We start from the raw sequence: 18,958 nt of genomic DNA, 5'->3' as shown, positions 1-18,958 counted from the left end.
GGGAAAAATCAATAGGCAGTGTCTATTCACTTGGGCTATCAAAATCCTTGAAATTTGAACAAAAGTTTCACGTTTAGTGTACTGTAGGTTTTGAAATATCGGCGCTGGAGGCTCGGCGGGTACAAATTCATTGTGCTGTGTGCATCCAAACGAGGCGAGCCTTGCGAAGCCGGTCAGCTGCCTCCTAAGAGAGGGGAGTGTTTTGGTGACCAGATGAGATGGGTAAAAGGTGACTCCTGAAGCAAACTGGGGGTCCCACGGCAGGGGGCTCACCCGGAAGTGTCGAGGAGCATCTGCTGTGCCAGGAGTAGGTGTGGCCGGTGGCTCAGTGCCCCTGCCTCTTGTCCAGCGCGACGGTGGACACCACGCTCCTTCCCGCTCCACAGTCCACAGTATCTCTGCCCTCAGGTGGGGAACAAGTGATAATTTAATAGGGAACTTCCTGGCGGTGGAAATCTGATGGGGCAGGTCACCCGGAGTGATAGAAGTTGCCTCCCATTCATTCGTTAGTTCATTCTCAATACGTTTTTTATTTTTATTTTCTTTTTCATCGTTTCAAACGTGTCTTTTAGCTTCCTTCAGGATGGCGTACCTTGGCATTCAATAGGCTCCGATCAGCCCAACCAACGGAGACTGCCTTTCCTCTCCAGGTGGGTTTCGGTGACTCAGTTCCTTAGGCAGGTGATTGCCAGGTAACTGCTGGGTCTCTCCCACCAGCCTGTGAGCTCTGGGCAAGGCAGACTCTGGTTTGGGGTTCAAAGCTGTTTTCCGATCCCTGGTTCCATGTCTGACATTCAGTGTTAACAAATAATTTGAAAACATTTTTTTAAATGAAAAAAAAAATGTTAATGAAGAACGTGAAGATCTTCCTTTGATTTTTATTAATAGAAGGCATTCCCGAGGCATTTTAAGGCCATAATCATGAGCAATCTTTAAGGAAAACAAAATAAAAACACCCCAAGCTCCCCATCCTCAATATTTGTCCACCACGATGTTAAAGAGCAGCTCGTTTAACCAAGACGAGGGGATGGTGATTGTTTATCACATCCCCGGTGGTATCTTCCTATCAGTCCTCTGGGTGGGTGATATTTTCCCTACTTTACAGTTGAGGAAAGAGAAGCCCAGTGAAGACATGGGTAGATTATTCCAACTCACCAACGAGAGAACCAGAGCTCATGTTTGTGGTCACTCTGCAAAGCCATCTCTGAGACAATTAAAGAAGAAGTGGGGGTGGGGGTGGGGGTGGGGGGGGACCGGCATTCAAAAGCAACCTTAAACATGATCCTTTCAAGTTCTACCATTAAAACAAAAAACTGACAGCGTCTACATTCATCGTACAGAAACTGTAGCAAAGTACTGAAGATTTATAACTCCCCTTTATTTAGAAAGGGAATGGAAGATAAATAATTGAAATGCAAAGGGTGGGCATAGCAGACGTTGGATTGAGGCATTTTATTTAACTCATCAAATAATACAAGTCAGTTTGGGAAACAACAATCAACATATATTACTTGTACTAACGATATGTAGAACCGTATTTCCAAGAAATGTAATGAAAATAAATGCTGAAAATAAATTACTCCGTGGAATACACCAAATAAATAGTTTTGTTTTGTTTTTTTTTTAAAGAAAATATAACCCTATGAATATGAGGGGGAAAAAGTGAGGGGAAGGAGGCTTTGTGGAGCTGGGGGAAATTTGACCTTGAAATGAACTCCTGAATGAGATGAAGGAGCAGGACGGATCAATGAAAATTAACAGACGGTCGCACTCCTTCCCCTCATCCCCTTGGCTGTAGGCGCGATTTCTCCCCATCCCCGAGACACGCTCTGAGCATCGCTCCTGACACCCACCGTCTGAGTGATCCAGATAATGTAATCGCACCATCATTAGGAACCATGAAATTGCAATTCCGCGGGGAAGGAGCGCTATCGTTCAGTTACGCAGAGGAGAGCCATTAATTAGCAGATTTCAGTTTAAAGTGACTATGTTCTACACGAGTTCTAATCCCACTCTGGAGCGGCTCTCAGGCCTCATGGATTATCTGGAGGAGGTGGAGCTGGACCCCGAAGACGTCACTCAAAAGGAAATGAAGTGAAATAAGATAAAGTTGAAGGGAAAAAAAAAAAAACCCCGCAAAACGTTAAAACGAGTGCGAGATCTTCCACTATCGGGGAAAGGCAGGAGAAGAAGTCAAACGGGCCGTCCAAGTTTTCCTCTCCTGAAATGGCACACTGTTATGCAGTTTAATATCTGGGCTCCGTTTGAGGCAACTTGATCTAAACGGACTCATTCATTCATTCACTCATGCAGTCATCCCACCAAAGTTATCTTTTTTTAAAAAAATGTTCATTTTTGAGAGAGAGAAAGAGAGAGAGTGGGGGAGGGGCGGGGGGGGGCAGAGGATCCCAAGCGGGCTCCGCGCTGACAGCACAGAGACCCATACAGGGCTCGAACCCACGAACCTCGAGATGAAGGCAGATGCTTAACTGACTGAGTCACCCAGGTGCCCCCACAAATGTTATCTTAAAGTAACGGTACTTTTACAGAAGATGACAGGCTGCTACATGGATCCCTTGGACAGTTGAGTCCTCAAACATCAGGCAAGGCAGGTGGATAGTTGCCCTTGAAACTTCCATGAGAGTAGCCGGGGAAATGATTCTGAAATGCAGCTATCTTCCCCCTGGAAGTCTAAGTGGAACCAAGAGTTTTACCATTCTCAAGAAGATGATCCCTCAAGCCAAACCTGGTTGGCGCCTGCCTTCCCCAGTGCTGGTACCTTTGTACTGAGCTCTGAAATCCTGGCCTCACCGTTAAATAAAAGGGATGTGTGTAGAGACCAGTGGCCAGTCTTTGCACACTGTCAGGCCTCAGCCCTTGGGCTGGCTGACATCTTTCCATTTGACAAAATGCTTGGGTTCCAAATATGGAGGCCAGTCCAAATGTACGCCAGGGGAGAGGGGTGGCTTTTAGACTGGGGGTTTGGATCTAGGACATAATACCTAGGGACATACCTGGGGAAGAGACTGACTTGTCAATGGTGAAAGCTCCATGAGGGGGGCTGAACCCCCTTTTAAGAAAGAAGGGCCATGTTCCAAGGCCAAGGGTTGGCACCACACTGGTTTCTAAATCTTGTTCATGAGTTTTTTCCGAGTATACCTTCATAATGTGCCCGTGGGCAAGGGAGGGGGAAGCACAAGGTTAATGGTCTGGTTTCCTGATAGGGAAGTGGGTGCCCCAGAGGGAAAGTGACTCATCCAGGCAGGACGGGCTCCGTAATTGGTAAGATCCAAAGCAAAATGAAAATAGGGAGCCCTGTATTCAGAAAGCAGGAAAAAAATGCCTTTTCTTTTTTTTCCCTGGTCTCTCACTCTTGACTAGGCATGGTGTTTCAAATTTTCTAGTTAACGTCCTTCTAAGTAAAGTCAACTTTTTAAAACACTAGGATGAATTTTACTTTTCATTATTATATTGTGTAAAGCCAGTTTTAAAGGTAAATAGCAGAACATTGATACGTGTGTGGAATCACCAGTTACACAACACGTTTTGTGACTTGTTTCAAGAGGGTGCCTCAAACTGGCCGGAAGAGACAAGCTGGACTCAGGAAAGTTGGAAGAAGGGAGAAAGGGCTCCCCGAGGCTTGGGGGTTCTCCCAGGGGGAGTAGAAAGCCCCATGGGTGCTGGGCCCTGCTTTGTGACTTGGCCAAGCACTTGTCCTCCAGCCTGGTGGTCAGGCGCCCTTCTTTCCCAGCAGCTGGACTGACACGTTGTGCCCCAGGCCTGGAACAGGGGGTCGAGCCAGGCATCTCCCTCTTCTGCAGGATCCCTGCCCCAACCCCCAGCAGATGGGCAACCCCAGGGGCGGTGCGAGCTTTGTGCCGGGATGCACTAGGTATCTAGGTCCCTGTATTGGGGCAGATTAGAGGCTCCTCCCAGTGAGTCCTTCACTAAATGTGCTCTGATGCTGCCAGAGTAAGGCAGGAACTGTGGCCGTCACGCCCCATCCCCAAGATGCTGTGGGCTGCACATGTCCAACCCTTGACCCTCCCCATGCCTGAGCCCAGGTGGGGGACAGGCTGGCAGCAGTTGCTGGGTGGAGGCTGGGATGGGAAGGCCAAGTGGAAATGGGGCTCCAGGGGGCTGAGCATCAGACCCCGGAAGCAGGGAGGCAGGACTGCATGTGAGCCCGGTCTCCAAGCTCCGAGTTCATGGTCCATTGGCTCGCTGGACTTCATTTGCAAAACACAATTACAAAGACAAAATTATCACAAATTTCAAGACAGTGACTGTAGATCATTAAGCACCCAGTGTGGGGCCCTCCTGAGTGTGGGGCCAGTCGTGCGTCCGCACCGGTCACGAGCCCATGCTATCGGCCCTGCATCCGAGACCACCCAGAAGCTCGGCGCACCAAGTCTCCTGCTCTTCCAGGAGGTTCGACGCACCCGCGGCTGCTGTCTTACTCCTACGCCTTTGGCCCTCGCTTTATCAGGAACATTCCCTTTCCACTGCCGTGGATGACTGGAGTTGGCAGGGGCCTACCCTCCTGAGACTTTCCAAACGACTTTCCCATTTGCCAGATGAGGCACCAAAGCCCCAAGCAGGCTCTGATTTGTTATCATGAGGCCACAGGCCAGGCTGGTGGCACGGAAGGGCCCAGAGCTCTGAGTACCTCTGGCCTGGAAGATGCCAGACTTTGGGAAAAGAGCAAAGCCTCGCGGGGGCTCCCTGCTAGGCTGCTCCTAGGGGTGAATCCACTGCTGCCACAACCACTAGAACTTGGAACATCATCAGGGCGTCTTCCAGCACGTTCTTAGCATCCACAGCCAAGGTGTTTGCCAGAGGCCGCTGTGGACTCGCCGTCAGGGGAGGGGGACTCTGATTCTCACTTAATTGTTTCTCACCCGATTCTTTTGGTGGAGACGGGGGTGGCTCGGGATGGCAGACCTGAGCACAGAAAGGACTTTGCCCGGTGATGCTAGGAGCTCAGCTGAGGGGACACCAGGGTGCCCGCTGCCGGTTAGTTCCTCAAGAGAGCAAAGATCTGACATTCAGGGCAAAAAAATGATCATAGCCGCCAGGGACGGACCTGAGTTTTTCTGTATGTGTTGGTTTAAAGACTGTAACTGAGGAATGTTAGTCCCGTGGTCTGAAGGCCAACACTACCAAAGAGACCAGCGGTGCTGTAGTTGGGCCACGGCTTCCAGAATGTGGTGCTGTTTGAGTTACGTCTCCTTGTGCAGAGGAGGCTCGACTAGAGGCTGAAGATCCGGACTCCACTCCTGGCCCCACCACCCATCTGCTGGGTGCTCTTGAGCAAAGTCTCATTCCCTCTCTGAGCACCATTTCCCCACCCGAACAAGAAGGTTGGCCCAAAGGGCCCCTAAAGCCTGCAAAGCTAGAGGGTTCCACGAATTTGAGCCCATCCACCTGGCTCTTGGTTGGCTTTGGCTATCCAAACTGTCGTCGAGGTGGCCAGCACGGAGCTCAAGGGATGCCGGTCCCACATTTGCTCATTTCCAACCTTACTCTCTCTGGCTGTCCTTCGCCATGTGGGTTACGTCCCCTCACGGGAGCTCAGGGAGGCCTGTCCGGAGGCTGGGACCCGTGGCAGCCTCTGCCGGGATGCCCAGGCTCGTCCTGTCCCCAGATCAAAGTTTCTCCACTGTCTGGGGGAGGGTGACCAATCAGCCTCGTGCCCAAATCTGGATTCTGCTTCTATTTTCCCCTTTCTGCATGGGGGACAGAGAGAGGAAAAGAAGGAGAGAGAAGCCTTTGAAAAATGTCTCCTGCTCCATCGCTCAGCAATTCACCTCGCCGCTGAGCCCAGTGACACTCCCGTGGTGCACCTCTTAGCCACTCGGCAACTTTTTTCCCTTTTATGATATTTTGGGTTTCTGATTGCCTGCCAAGTCAAACCTTTATCATTTAATAAGCAGAAAAAAGAAAGAAAGAAAAAAGAAAAAGGAAAAAACCCCTCTAAGTCAGTCCCAATCTAAAGGGTCCCCATTCCTGTTCCCTGCCTCTCGGGGGCTGGTCCTGGATATGAAGCCAGTGCTGATGGGGACTCAACCACTTGCAGGCAAATGTCAACCCTACTCTACTTCAGCGGGGCCATTTTGCACACGTAGTCCTGGAAGTTGCAAGAAGGCACGAACACACAGCACTAGAGTGCTTTGCGAGAATTCGGGGAGACGGGGCTTTAACCTCAGGGGCACCAGTGGCAGGTGGCAGAGGCATGGACGGTGCGATGTGCCTTTCAGACCCTGACAGTGACCTGCCTGAGATTAGATAGCAAGTCGGGGCTCTGGGAATGAAAGCTACTTTCCTACCCATGGCCCCCGGGGCCGTGGGACGACACAAGCTCTGTGTTCTTACCTAGCTTCTCCACCATGTGTCTTTGGGCCCTGGAACAGTAAGTAGATAGTCAATAAATATCTTTTGCCTAGATGAATAAATCTGATTACACCTCTCACACTTCAAACAGGGAGAGGTTCGGTTGTTCAGAAACCCTGTCGGGGACAGCAGTGAGCCCACTGAAGCCCCTAGCTGTCTCTTCGCTCTGTAGTTTCTTGTGGGGGGTGGGGTGGTGGTGGGCATGGATGAAGAAAAGATGGAAATCAAGCAGAGAGAGGCTCTGAGGGTCACCGTGTCCCTGCTATGCGGAGACCCCTGGATGCGGCAGTGTGGGGAGGGGCTGCCCGGGGCTCTTCCCCAAATGCCAGATTGTACATTGTGAAGCCTTGGCCTCTTCTTATGTCAGCAGGGCCGGTGGGGGTGGGGGAGCAGGCTGGAGCAGCTCCGCAAGGAAAGCAATTGGCTGGAACCCCCTGCCTACTGTTCTAACTATCCCTCCACCACACCCCCAACCTCCTTCCTGCGTTCTCTCCTCCTCCTCTTCCTCCTCCTCACAAAGGCATTGCTGTGGGATGTGCCAGGGGACCCTCAAACAGTTATCTGGCCTTTGCAGGGCCCATGTGTCTCTGACCTGAGTGGTCCTGAGCCCTGGCCAGGATGTGTTTGGGCTTCTAGGGTTAGGCTGTGCCCCCGGCAACCCATTCATTACCCCACAAGGCAGCTGATCCCAAGAGAAATCAACAGGCAGCCAAGGTCTCCTTCCCTTCTCCCCTTTCTCCAAAGATCACTAACTGCTCCCTCCCATGGTGGGTCTTTCCTCCCCTGGATCTGAAATCTGCTCTCAGGAGAGGGTCAGACAATTCACCCAGAAGGATCAGTGGTTGATGGGACCTCAGCTGACCGGAGGAAAGAATCTGCTTTTTTCCAGGGTTCGAGGTCAGACACCAAAGGCATGGGCTTTTAAGGGTGGGATTTCAGGTATCCACCAGCCCACCATGCACAGGGTGTCCCTGTGCAGAGACCTGGCTCATCGTACAACTGTACGTGGCTTGGAGGGCCAAGGCCCTTGGGTCACTTGCTGTGTCCAAAAGAGAAGCGAACAAGGAGGGGGACAGTGTGTCTGCAGCCTCAGGGTGTGGGGCTGGCGGGCTTCAGGCCCTGCGCATTTAGCATCCAATGGCTGATGCTTCTCTACTGAATTTAACAACAACCCCATCCCCCAAAGACATGACGGATTCTAGCCACATCCTCGGCTCCTCTCTTCTGATGGTGTTAAGACAGAAAATTAACAGGAACGGGCAGTCTGGCATCCAAAGCGCTTAGCCCAGTGCCCGGCATGCAGTAGGCCTCCGTACGTGTCAGCCGAGGGTGCCTCTGTGGCCTGGGTCTTTGGCAGAACCTTCTGGAGAGAAGCTGGAGCCCGAGGATGTATTTCATTCTCCACTCTGTGGGGCCTCATCATGTAAAAAAAACAACAACAACAACAACATTTCTCTCCAACTCAGGTACTTTTCTCGGCAAAATAAGTCAAGAACAAAAACGTTGAGGCAACGAAGCAGCACTGGGCTGGAGAAGGGCCTTGGCCACCCCTGTTTCCCCCCGCCCCCGTCCTGTCCCCTCCTGAACACACCTGGGGAGGCCGAGGAGGTGGGGGAGGGAGGGCGCTGCACTGAACGGTGCTGTCCTGCCCCCAGGAAAAGTCCAGGCAGCTCTCAGAGGAGCTGTGTGTGCAACAGATCAATATGGGCTTCAGGGCCGCTGAGCTATTATTCACGCCAAAGGGCCTTGTTTGGATGAAGGGAAGGAGGGGGTGCACGAGTTCACAGAATCACAGTCTAGAGCTCTGCTGCTTGGCATTTCCCCCTCTCTCTGTGATGCCTTCGTTATTTATGTAGCACGAGTAATGAGGTGATTCAGGATGAGGAAGTGCTTTTCCCACAGCATGCTGGGAGCTCCTTGAGGCATGACAACAGGGGTTGTGTGTGATTTGGGCTGGGGTCCTGGGAGATAGGCACCTTGCCTTTCCCCTCCTTTGGCTCCTCCTGAAGGAGGCCGATAATGGGCCCAGGGTGGCACAAAGCCGGGCCTTGATGCCCATGCCCCTCCCTCTTGACTGCCCCCCCCCCCCCCCCCCGGGATGAGCCCCCCTCACCATTGCCTCTCCCCTGGTGCTAGGAATCCATCCTTCACCTACGGACCATCTGTTCCTCACCTCCTCACACATTCCCAATCCCCTTGTCCTGTCACTTTGGGTCTGCCCCACCATCTTGTTTTTGCCCTACGTGCCTCTGGTAAGCTGGCTTTGGAACATTCATCTTATTGCTGACCTGGAATCCTAACGGACACGGCCAGTCTCTCTCGCCAATCCCTATGTCTTCCCTCCTCTACAACAGAAGAGGATGCTGACCCTCGTTCCATCACCTATTTCAGGACCCTGTATCCAGCCTTGGTTCCAATCACACACAAATATTCTCCTGCCTGTGCCGGTCCACTCTTGGTCTCCCTCCTTGGATGCACTGCTTGTGGCTTTAAAAACTTCTCTGAGCTCTCCACACGGTCACCTGCCCCATTTTAAAAAGGCTGACATGTTGTCTAAGAGCTACCCGACTTGTCATAAAATGTGGATGGCCCCTGGCAGACAGCACTGGTTTGAGCGCGATGGGCTACAGGCAAAGCCATGTAAGCAAGAATGTTCCCTGGAATTTAGTTTAAGGTGATGAATTACAGCAGAGGACGAAGTCAAGTTTGAGGGCTGGCATCTCATCTCAGGCAACCAGTGTCTTTGGGAGTCAGACTGGGGATGGCTTACCACAAAGCCTTCCTTCCTTTTGGAAAAACGACTTTGAGCGTATCTTTTGCTGAGGTGTGGAGTCCGTTCTGAAGGTGGCGAGTTGTCATGTGGCTAATTTGGAACAGATTGAAATGGAAGCTCGAGACCGCCCCAGGCCCTGGTGTGTCTGCTGTTTCTATGCCCACGGTGATCTATGAGGCTTAGGGCTGGCCTCACGTGGCTCGTGCCTGCTGGATGAGCCCCTCCCATGCCGCGGCTCCTACTGGATTGTCTGTCCTTTGGTGGGTGATGCTGAGAGGTGGTGGCTGAGCGAGGGACATGTGCCATCTCTCCCCTTCACATCCATGGAGCAGCTGCCCAAGGAGTCTGTCTTTCTGAGGATGCGTGGGTGGGAGGAAAACAAGCCGGCAGGGAAGTACTCCTTGTTCCTTGATATTGACCAGCACACCCCAGCCCCGACATACCAATGAACCAGGCCTCTGAGAGCGCTTCCCTGCTTATGTGAAACTTATCGAATCAAACAGGGTGACCAAAGGCAGCCGGCAGTTGCGGCACGGAGAGTGCCACGGACTTCAGACTCGGGATGAAGGTGCCACCTTTCCCCTCCAGCTCAGAGCCCACGGAAAAGCTGATGATCTCACCGGTGGCAAGTCCCAGAAAGGAAAAAAGACGGAAGGTCAATCCCAGCAAAGCATGGCTCCTATTGTCTACTAGGAAAGCAATGAGCTCATTGACTACACAGAGACGCCCCGGACACCCCATCACACCCTCCCCACACCAGCCGACTGGACACACAAGTGCTCCTTTAAGAAAGCCCTACTTACTCTCCAGACCACAGTCCTCCAACCACACACTCAGCTAGCGGAGGAGACAAGTGGACCAGAAACAAGGGACTCACAGAGGTTCCTCTGAAACCAGCCCCAGCCACAACCAACCAACGGTCCTTGGCTCTGGATGTGCATTTCTCCCAGGAAAGCCATTTCTCCCAAGCGCCAGGTGCCCTGCTAGGCTAGCAGTTCAAACCAGAGAGACGAGGAAATCATTGCTTGTAGTTAATTCTCAACTACGTAGACAAACGGCTATAAATATTTATGACGGGAAATTTCATTATTTAAAAATTCGGCTCTAAATTTCCAGCTAACTCCAGGAAGAATGCTTGCTGAACAGGTTGCAAATTAAGAACAATTATTTTTCTCTTCTGCATTTGAATAGAACTTACAGCTAAAGTCATTTAAAGGGGTTAACATCAACCTTAATTAAATATTAAAGTGTGCCTGTACCTGCTGCTATTGTTGCCCCTTCGAATAAGATATAACCTATTTTTGACAAGTTTTCATCTTTCTCTGTGGAAGACGCTACATGAAATCAAATCAGTGGCAAAGAGGAGAGTAATGAATAATCTATTTCATATTCCAACAGTACCCAGAGCTCGGAGTGGAAAAATATTCAGTCAGACGACGGCAAGAGGCTGCTAGGGTACCACATGACACAGCTAATGTTTAAATAATAATAATAATAAAAAGCGATAAACAAATCATTAGCCCTTAACAGTTGTTTAATGCAATTTGTTAATGAACGTAATGGTGGGGACTAATAATGAAAGAAAATAAAAACGTCTAAACAGGCGCCAAGTTGCTGGCGATGCGCAATTATTTCCTTGTCAAGTTTTTATGATTTAATGAGCCCCTCTGGGACTGACGGCTGTCAGTCAGTCGTGACTTTTTGACACCATTAGAACTTCAAATACAGCAGCAGGCAGGCTGTTTTCCTCGGATTTGAAATACTGAAATGATCTGACAGTTTTAAAGAAAAGATGTGCAAAAAAAAAAAAAAAGGAGAAAGAGAAGGAGAGAAAGACAGTTGCTTTCTTTCTTTCCAACCCCCCCCCCCCTTCTTCTATGGGGTAGATAATCTCTGGATGCTGTTTGGTAATGAAAATCCAATCACTGAGGTCATTATCTGATGAGGTTTTTGGAACAGGCAGGCTTTTTTCCCCCTCTTTATTTCTTTACTTAATGATAACCCTCAATGGGCTTGCCCCGCATGGGACGGTCAGAGCTGCACAATTTTGTTCACCATTAATTTCAGCCTTTGAAGCTCAGGGCTCAGAAGCAGTAGCAAAGCAAACCCCCCACCAAGCTGGTTCCAAAATAAGACAATCCAGCCTGCCTTAAACAGAATAGCAAATGGCCTCCCAGCCCAGGCCTGGCGGCTGACGTCAGGCCCATCGCATATGCAGGCATTCGCCTTCAACACGGAACATTTAAAACTCTTTACAACTTAAGAGACTTTAATTAAATTGCTTTTGATTCGGGAGCAGGGTAGCATCCGCTTTACTTTATTCGGTCAGGGAAACTGTTTAGTCTGCATGAATTTTATATGGCCAGGGCCTCCTTCTCCTCTTCCTCCTCGGTGTTTCTTCGTCTTCACCCCCCACCCCACCTTCCCACTGAACCTCATTTTTTCAGCACAGGCTCTCAACTGGAGAACTGGTCCGCAAAGTCGACATAGGAAGTTCCCAGAGCCTTTCACAGATCTAGGACCTGCTTCGATTTGTGGGCTTTCTCCCTTCCCCAGTGGAGCAGGGGAGTGGGGAGAAAACCGTGTCTCCGGTCTCGAATTTCTCCTGCAGCAGCCGGAGGGCCAGGCGGGAATTGTCGGGACTTCAGACCAGCCTCCCACAGAGCGCTCACTACCCGGGTCTTGGGGGCCGCTCTCAAGGTGGGTTTGATGGGGCTGGTAGGCCAAGGGTCATCTGGTCAGATTCTCTCACTCTCAAGGTTGAACCGGGGCAAAATCTCAGGCAAGAGCTGATAAAGAGGTAGAACTGGAAAGGAAAAGCCATTGAGAGGCAAGCAGTGCCCCTGGCCCCGCCCTCCACTTCATCTACTTCAACATGAACGCAAGGTGTTAGTGACATATCGAGAAGCCAGTGGGTTTAGATGATCAGACCAACCTGGCTTGCTGGGTGGCCTTGGGAAGAGGCGTGAGGCGTATACAGCTGGATAACTGGTTACCCGCTTTAGCTGAGATCAACAGTTTCCAAAGAAGCCACCGGAGAGGTCGGTGTAATACTTCCCCACCATTAGTGTTTCGGAACGGGAAGGAGGTTGTTTGTTTGTTCCCCTGCTTTTTAATGGTTTCTTCAATGCGTTCAGCATGTACAAAATCCGTTATTGGAATAAAAGAACCTTGCTGAGATGGATCCCTTAAGCTGATAGGAAAATTAGCACTGCCTTCCCACTCCTTCACTGTCCTACTTCCCCCTGCCAAAATCCCATACGATCCCTGCAAAGTAAAGGCTGCAGCTTTATTTACACAATACTAAATGATTTATCTGGACACACGCAGGCCCTGGCCTGTTTTGCTAAGTACGATCTCTCCGGTGGATTTTGCCATTCTGCATTTCCTCTCTAAACCATAAAGGTTCTTCTCGGAGTTGGGGCAAAATATAAAATAAAGTGCCCCATCCAGGTGATCTCAATCTCTGGGCACAGGTGGTTAGCATTTTTTATGAAGAGAACAGGTCTGATTTTTCAAGGATTCAAAGCTTCCAATTACATTCAAAAAGATAGTACGGACCTTGTAAATGCCAATGAAGTCTTAAGAAAAACACATTTTGCTTTATGACTAGGGGGAAAATGACCTCAGCTTGGGCAACTTGAAGCCTGATCATAAATGAACTCATTTTGAACGCAATTCCCGGTTACCTCGGATAGAAAGAAACCAAAAACAATCACAAAGCATGTCAGAGGTTTGAATACACAGTGAATTCAGGAAGGCTGTGCTAACATTTTTTTTGTAGAAAATCCAAGCCGTCCTTTGTAACACGCTGCAACCCCCCTATTCTTTTGAAGGAGGTTAGTGAACATTTTCCATAAAGTTTATTTCTAGTGAATCATCCTATAGGACTCTATGCCATATTTATAATCACATTTGAAATTTCACACTGACGGACTCATGTTCTTGCTCTTCCTGAAATATTCATGTTCTCTTTACATACTGGAATGGATGTGGAGGGAACCTTGTCAGACCTTTTGCATGTATGAGGGCTGCTTTTGGCAGTGCAGATATTAAAACCGAAAGGATACAGAGATGCTTACACAGGTCAGGGGAGAGGGGGTCACAATTAAATACCGTGCCAAGGCTTACTTTGCCAGCAAATTCTAGGGACTGTGGGATTTGGGGAAGGTAAGGAAATATTTCATGTAGCCAGTAAGCAAAGTTATGAAAAGTGGATCTTGGGCAGACTCAGCAAAAATATTCTTGGCTGTAAAAAAAAAAAAGAAAAGTATATATATATATATATATATATATATATATATATATATATATATATATAAAACAGAGAAAGTGCTAAGTCAATTTCCTGCACAACTGACATTAAATATCCACCTTTACAATGAAAGCACTCAGGCAGGTAGACTATATTCATTATGCCTGGGTAGGAACAGGGCCGGTTTGCTGGAGTGGGTCACTGGCTGTGGCCTCTGTTTTTCTCTGCATTTTTATCCTTGGACATCACAGAAGGGCAATTTGGAGACAAGAGATGTGTGACAAACAGCACAGCCCATCAGATGCCCCATGACTGACTCATCGTGCCCTATCCCAAACCATGACCCCTGACACGTCCACGGGGCAAGGAAGAAAGTCACCAAAGCTATTTTGGTTCGTAGATGAAATTACCGAAAGGCAAATAAACATTCACCTTCTCCTACAAAAAACAAATCTGGGTGAAGACAAACCTAGAAAAGGAAACCGACCCACACGCAAGCAGGAATAGAAAATATTTTTACACTCTGCGCTTCAGCCGAACAGTGGTGAAAAGAGGGAGGGTCGTTCAGGGCCTGTCGGCGCAAAAGAATGATTCATGTGACCATTTTGTCTTAATTACTCAGAACAAGCCGTTGTTGCTGTTTATCAGGGAAGAGCAGATCCATCAGCGTCTTCTGACAGAAAAAGTGATCGCCATCAGGATGGTGACAACCAGGATGATGGCCAAGATGACGACCAGGATGCGGTTCTGGATGATTCTAGGAAAGAGCAAAGGAAAAAAAAAAAAAATCACAGATAAATGAAGGACTTTCTGACCAAGACCAGCCAAGACCAAGTTGGCTAATCAAACGACGGTTTCGCAGGTGGGGGTAGGGAGCCCCGTGTGGGGCTTGAGTGTGAACGCGCGTGAGTACGCACGTGCATGTGTGCGTGCACGAGCTTTTTGGGCCTACAAACGACGCACGAGGAAATGAACGACTCCGCGGTGACTGTCACGCGGCACTCAGAGAAATGCTAAAGCGAATCAAATGGCTTTCCAGGCTCAGGGTACCATGCGGTAATCTTTAAGCGATCAAGGGCCCCACGCGAGCTTCTCTTTTTAATTTAAAATGTGAGACAAGCCTCATTTTTTTTGCAGTGTTTCCCGTTAAAGTAAAAGACTCCAAGGAAACATATGTCAGTGAGGTACTTACCTGTACAAAAATACCTGGGGAAAAGTAAAAGAGAGATTTAGGAAGAAAAGGACAGGATTAAGAAGCAAGTGTCAAACTCGCAGCTCAGGCTGTGAAACCGTCATCTGTCACTGGGGCTCACTGCTCGGTTACGCTAGGAGGAAACGTTACATTTGCTCCGTAACAAAAAAAAAAAAAAAAAAAAAAAAGATGGAAACGAGAATTACAGAGTACCCGAGTGCCTCATGTGCTTTCTTGGTGGGCCCTCACCTCTGGGGATTCCAGGGGCCCAAATATAAGCCAATGTGAATGACGGGGAACTGGCAGGTCAGGAGGAGACCCAGAGTAGAGACACGTGCTCCAAGATGCTTGCAGAGAGTTTCCAACAAAGTTGCCTCACAGCGTGTTAGCTCAGTCTGAGAAAAGGGGTTGAACCACAGAATGCTTTGTTGAGACTGTCAAAGGGGACCCAGGTCAAGTGGCCTGACACACACACATCCCCCCCCCCACCCCGCCTCCTACAGAACCCACCACAGCAATAGAGCGGCTGGCGGTAGAGGCAGCCGTCCCTGTGCCTAACACCCCACAGCAAATCCCATCGGCCTGTTCCTGCAAATATCAAGCAGAAAAAGGTCTGCTGTCTTAGTCTCACGGAGACCCTGCCCTCCTATTTTTGTATCTCTGTGAAGAAACCTTTGGAGGGTGTTGGCAGGCTTTTCTAGCTTCCAGATGAGTTTCTTTCACATCGGAAGGAAGGAAGACATCCTTGTGGCTTCAGTTGGATTTCTCCTCGCCCACCCCCTCCTTCTCCAAACCTAAATGGATGGATGGAGAGACGGTCACATCAGACAAGCCCCCTCCCCCGTGGGCCCCTGGAAGGACTAGCATCCTTGCCTCCTGACAGGTTACAAAATGATCACATTTGCTGACACGTCTTCCGCAAAACTGCTTTAGTGCCTGTGTCCACTTTCCTCGAAGGAGATGAATGGTCTGCTCGGTCCTCATTTATCACGGAAGGCTCAGCTAAGATCTGTCTCGTTTATTTCTTCCCTTGCCCACTAGAAAGGCTGCGCCCTGGCATTAATTCTTCTGCCATGACAGCTAATTCAGACTTAACAGGCCATATTTACTCAGGAGGCAGGAAGATTCTCTGTCCCCCAAATAAATAAATAGAAACAGGACTTCACGCCTTGTTAAAGTGAGGCTAATTATGAACACTGATCGGTGCTACTTGCTGGCTTGATTTAAAACCCAAATTGATTTTTTTCCCCTCTTCTCTGGAAGGGGGCAGAAGTCTTCAGAGCAGTCTCTACACATCCCGTTGGCCCAAGTCACTGTCACAATCTCTATTTACCACAGTCATCTGCGTCAGACTTGCAGAGGAAATCAGCAAAATTGAAACTCAGCAGTGAAACAGATTAAAAGCATGAAAACTCTTTAAAAGTCTGCCTTAAGTAATATACGGTAGTGTATCTCTCGGTTGACAACCATTTTATTTGTGGGTTGAGGGCCCCAAGGCATCCATGATGCTAATTTATAAAGGATTAACCGCGGGTGTTACTTGTTTAATCTGAAGCATGGTTAGCAAAATGAATACACAGGAATCCCTGAATCCTCAGCTCTTCCCTGGCTTCCCTCATCTCAAGGCCAACAGGGGTGTGATTCCCCCACAATCATTCTTCACAGCTTATATGTTTAATTCACTCAGCACATAACCGATCCCAGGAGAGCCTGACCTCTCTGCTGGGGTCACAGACATTCAGAAAGACCGAACTGTCCACTCACTCCTTGGTGTGTCCAGAGCCCGGAGCCCTCTCCTCTACAGCCCCAGCACACACAGGACAGTTGCTGGCACACCGCGCTCAAAAGAGACCCACCCGAAGGATGATCATCAAAGAACGCAGCTCCTGTAATTGTAATGGGTCCATTCAAAGGTGAACGGAGGAGAAACCTGCGCAAACTCAATTTGCAGGAAAAACGCAGGGAGTCCGCACAGAAAAGGCTGAAGTTACAAGTTGAAGCAAACCCCCCAAAGAGGCAACTTCATGCCATATGCCTTCTCCGAGCGCTGCTGGGTCTTCTCCCTGAAGCTAAGAGAAGGAACGGTCCTCGCGGAACGGAGGCGGGCGGTGGAGGATGTGTGCAGGAGAGAGCACTTGCTTTCAAACCAAGGGCTGGCAGATCTTTAGGACAAAGCGTGTAGAAGGGGGGGTGGGGGAAGAGTTGGAGCAGACAAGAGTTGGAAGTAAGCTTGACTCAGGCTAGCAACCCAGCTTTGGACCTCAAAGGTGTTATAGGTTGATATGGTGCCTCTAAGGACCAGAAAAGGGAGCTGCTGGGGCCCGTGAATGGATAGGAACCAGCCAGCCCGGAGCAGGGGAAACAAAGGCTGGCATTGGCGGGCCCCATCTGTGAGGAAGCCTGGAGTACAGTCACAGCCAGGGGCGGCTGGCAGGTATTGCTGTAGGCAAAGCAGAAAGGAACAGGGAGTTTGCAGAGAATGAGAAAAACAAGCCGGGAGAGGGGTTCCCAGCTAGTGAGCCAGGGAAGGAACTTTGGGGAAGCCCGAAGTAACTTCTTTCTAACTTTGGGCAACCGGGGGCTTTACGTTCAGCTAGGTCTGCAGCAAGCTGTCTTAATCTCCCTTTTGAAAATGCAAAGTGTGTTTACCCAGTAAATAATTTAAGAAAGAATATACACTTGAAAGAAGACATCCATTGAAACAGCCAGGCTAAATTGCCTCCGGGCAAAAACTTGTGCATTTGCATGCTGCATTCTATTAAGTGAGCACACTGTGGCTTTAAAAGAACGCAGAGCCAAATTAAAAGGAATGTGGGCCCGAAACATCAAGGATTCTCCAAGTTTACATTATGAATCACAGTGCTGTTGATACAAGATGAATTAACCATTTACTTTGAGGCTGAACTCACAAAGTACTATTGAAAATACTGATCCCCGTGTGGAACCCTGGGAGCGGCTAATCTTTCCATTGCCAGTCTCCTCCCCTTCTGGAAACAAGCTCCTGCGTGTGGCGGCGGGATCGAGGGGACTGGGTAGAGAGGGGGCAGGCGGGCGTGGCACGTGGTGCGGTCCTCTCTCCCGCTTGAGAAGCCCGGAAATTCCAGTCGCAGGAGGCGTCACCCTGTTCTCTACTTCTAGGCACAGACGGCTCTCACCTGTCCCTTGAAGTTAGGTGCGGCCACGTGACTTGCGTTAAGTCAACGAAATGTGAGCGGAAGTGTTGGCTGTCACTCCCATGCCGGGGGATGGCATCTGACTTGCAGTGTTTGACTCTCTGCTGGCTCTTCCCCTGCCGTTCTGATTCAGGAGGCTGTATGTTTCAGGAGTGGAGTTACAGGACGGCGGGCACTGCTCCTGCCTGGATCCCCGACTCATCACATGGAACACCACCGCCCAGGAGACTCCCCTGGACTCACAGCAGAGTTGTCTTAAGGCGATGAAAAATGGCTTAATGAGATGGGATGCACCCACGTGACTTAGGCCATTCCAACCGAGTGAGTCCCAGGAGCCTGGCTTCGAATGCGGCGTCACCTGGATCATATGGGGTGTGGATGTTAGGCCTGGATCTGCTGCAGCCGTTTTGTTTCCACAAGGGGAGCCATCCCGAGAAGCTGACCCGCGGAGGATAGCGCAGTAGAAAGAATGGCAGAGAAATGGAACCCTGGTCCTGAAAACACGGTGAAACCCTGTATCAAACGACCCCTTCCTCTGGACTTTGAGTTAGATGAGAAAAAAGTTAACTTAATTTCTCCAGTTAGTTTGAGTTAGGTCTCCTGTTATTTGAGACCTAAAGGCATCGTTAGGTTGATTCACCCAGATTCCAAAACCAAGTCCTTGATCTACAGCGTGTCGTTCCCACTGCTTCCATGAAGAATTTCCTGACCGTGACCTTGTCTGACTCTTGTACTTCCCTGTGCATCCCTTATCACACAGTTTTATGATTTTCTGTTTCTGCACGGGTTTCTCCAATAAAAAGTAGACTCGAGGGTCTGACTCTCCTTTGTCTTTTGTATTCCTAGTGTCTCAAACAGAGGTTGGCACAGACATTCTCAAAAATGTGCTTGCTGAATGCATGAAGGAGAGGCTCTACCTACAAGGGCTCCTCTGAAGGTTTATGTTGTGTGCTTCCTGGTTTCTAAGGGCTACGCGTAGATGAGCACAGCTTTAGGAGTTAGCTATTAGCCACCCTCCCATTAAGGATGCCAGCAGTGTCCAAACTCTTTTGCAAGCCTGCATTCATTAGCTGAAGAGTGCCCGACACTCCATAGGTTCAGTGCCCCGTCCTGCACAGGCTTTCCTGCCTGGCCAATGGGCCTGAATAATGATGCCCCACCTCTGGGGTCTG

General features: G+C 49.6%; 1 protein-coding gene across 5 annotated transcripts in view; it reads right to left on the bottom strand.

Moving 5' to 3' along the window:
- Window positions 1-1,437: 1,437 nt before the first annotated feature.
- The window catches only part of VTI1A (vesicle transport through interaction with t-SNAREs 1A), a 358,352-nt gene continuing 340,831 nt past the window's right edge, over window positions 1,438-18,958 (bottom strand). For 4 of the 5 annotated variants that reach the window (XM_019459448.2, XM_019459443.2, XM_019459449.2 and 1 more), the window contains one exon: window positions 1,438-14,178. Coding sequence is in view for 2 of the 5 variants with exons in the window: in XM_019459443.2 (XP_019314988.1) it covers window positions 14,085-14,178 (94 nt within the window). In the remaining 3 variants the exon portion in view is untranslated. The remainder of the gene's footprint in view (window positions 14,179-18,958) is intronic. The other variant, XM_053909923.1, reaches the window with a different exon arrangement.

The sequence above is a fragment of the Panthera pardus genome, unplaced genomic scaffold, assembly GCF_024362965.1.
Source record: "Panthera pardus isolate Hobbes unplaced genomic scaffold, ASM2436296v1 HiC_scaffold_22, whole genome shotgun sequence".
NCBI classification, from domain to species: Eukaryota; Metazoa; Chordata; class Mammalia; order Carnivora; family Felidae; genus Panthera; species Panthera pardus.
This window is presented reverse-complemented; position numbering and strand designations above follow the sequence as displayed.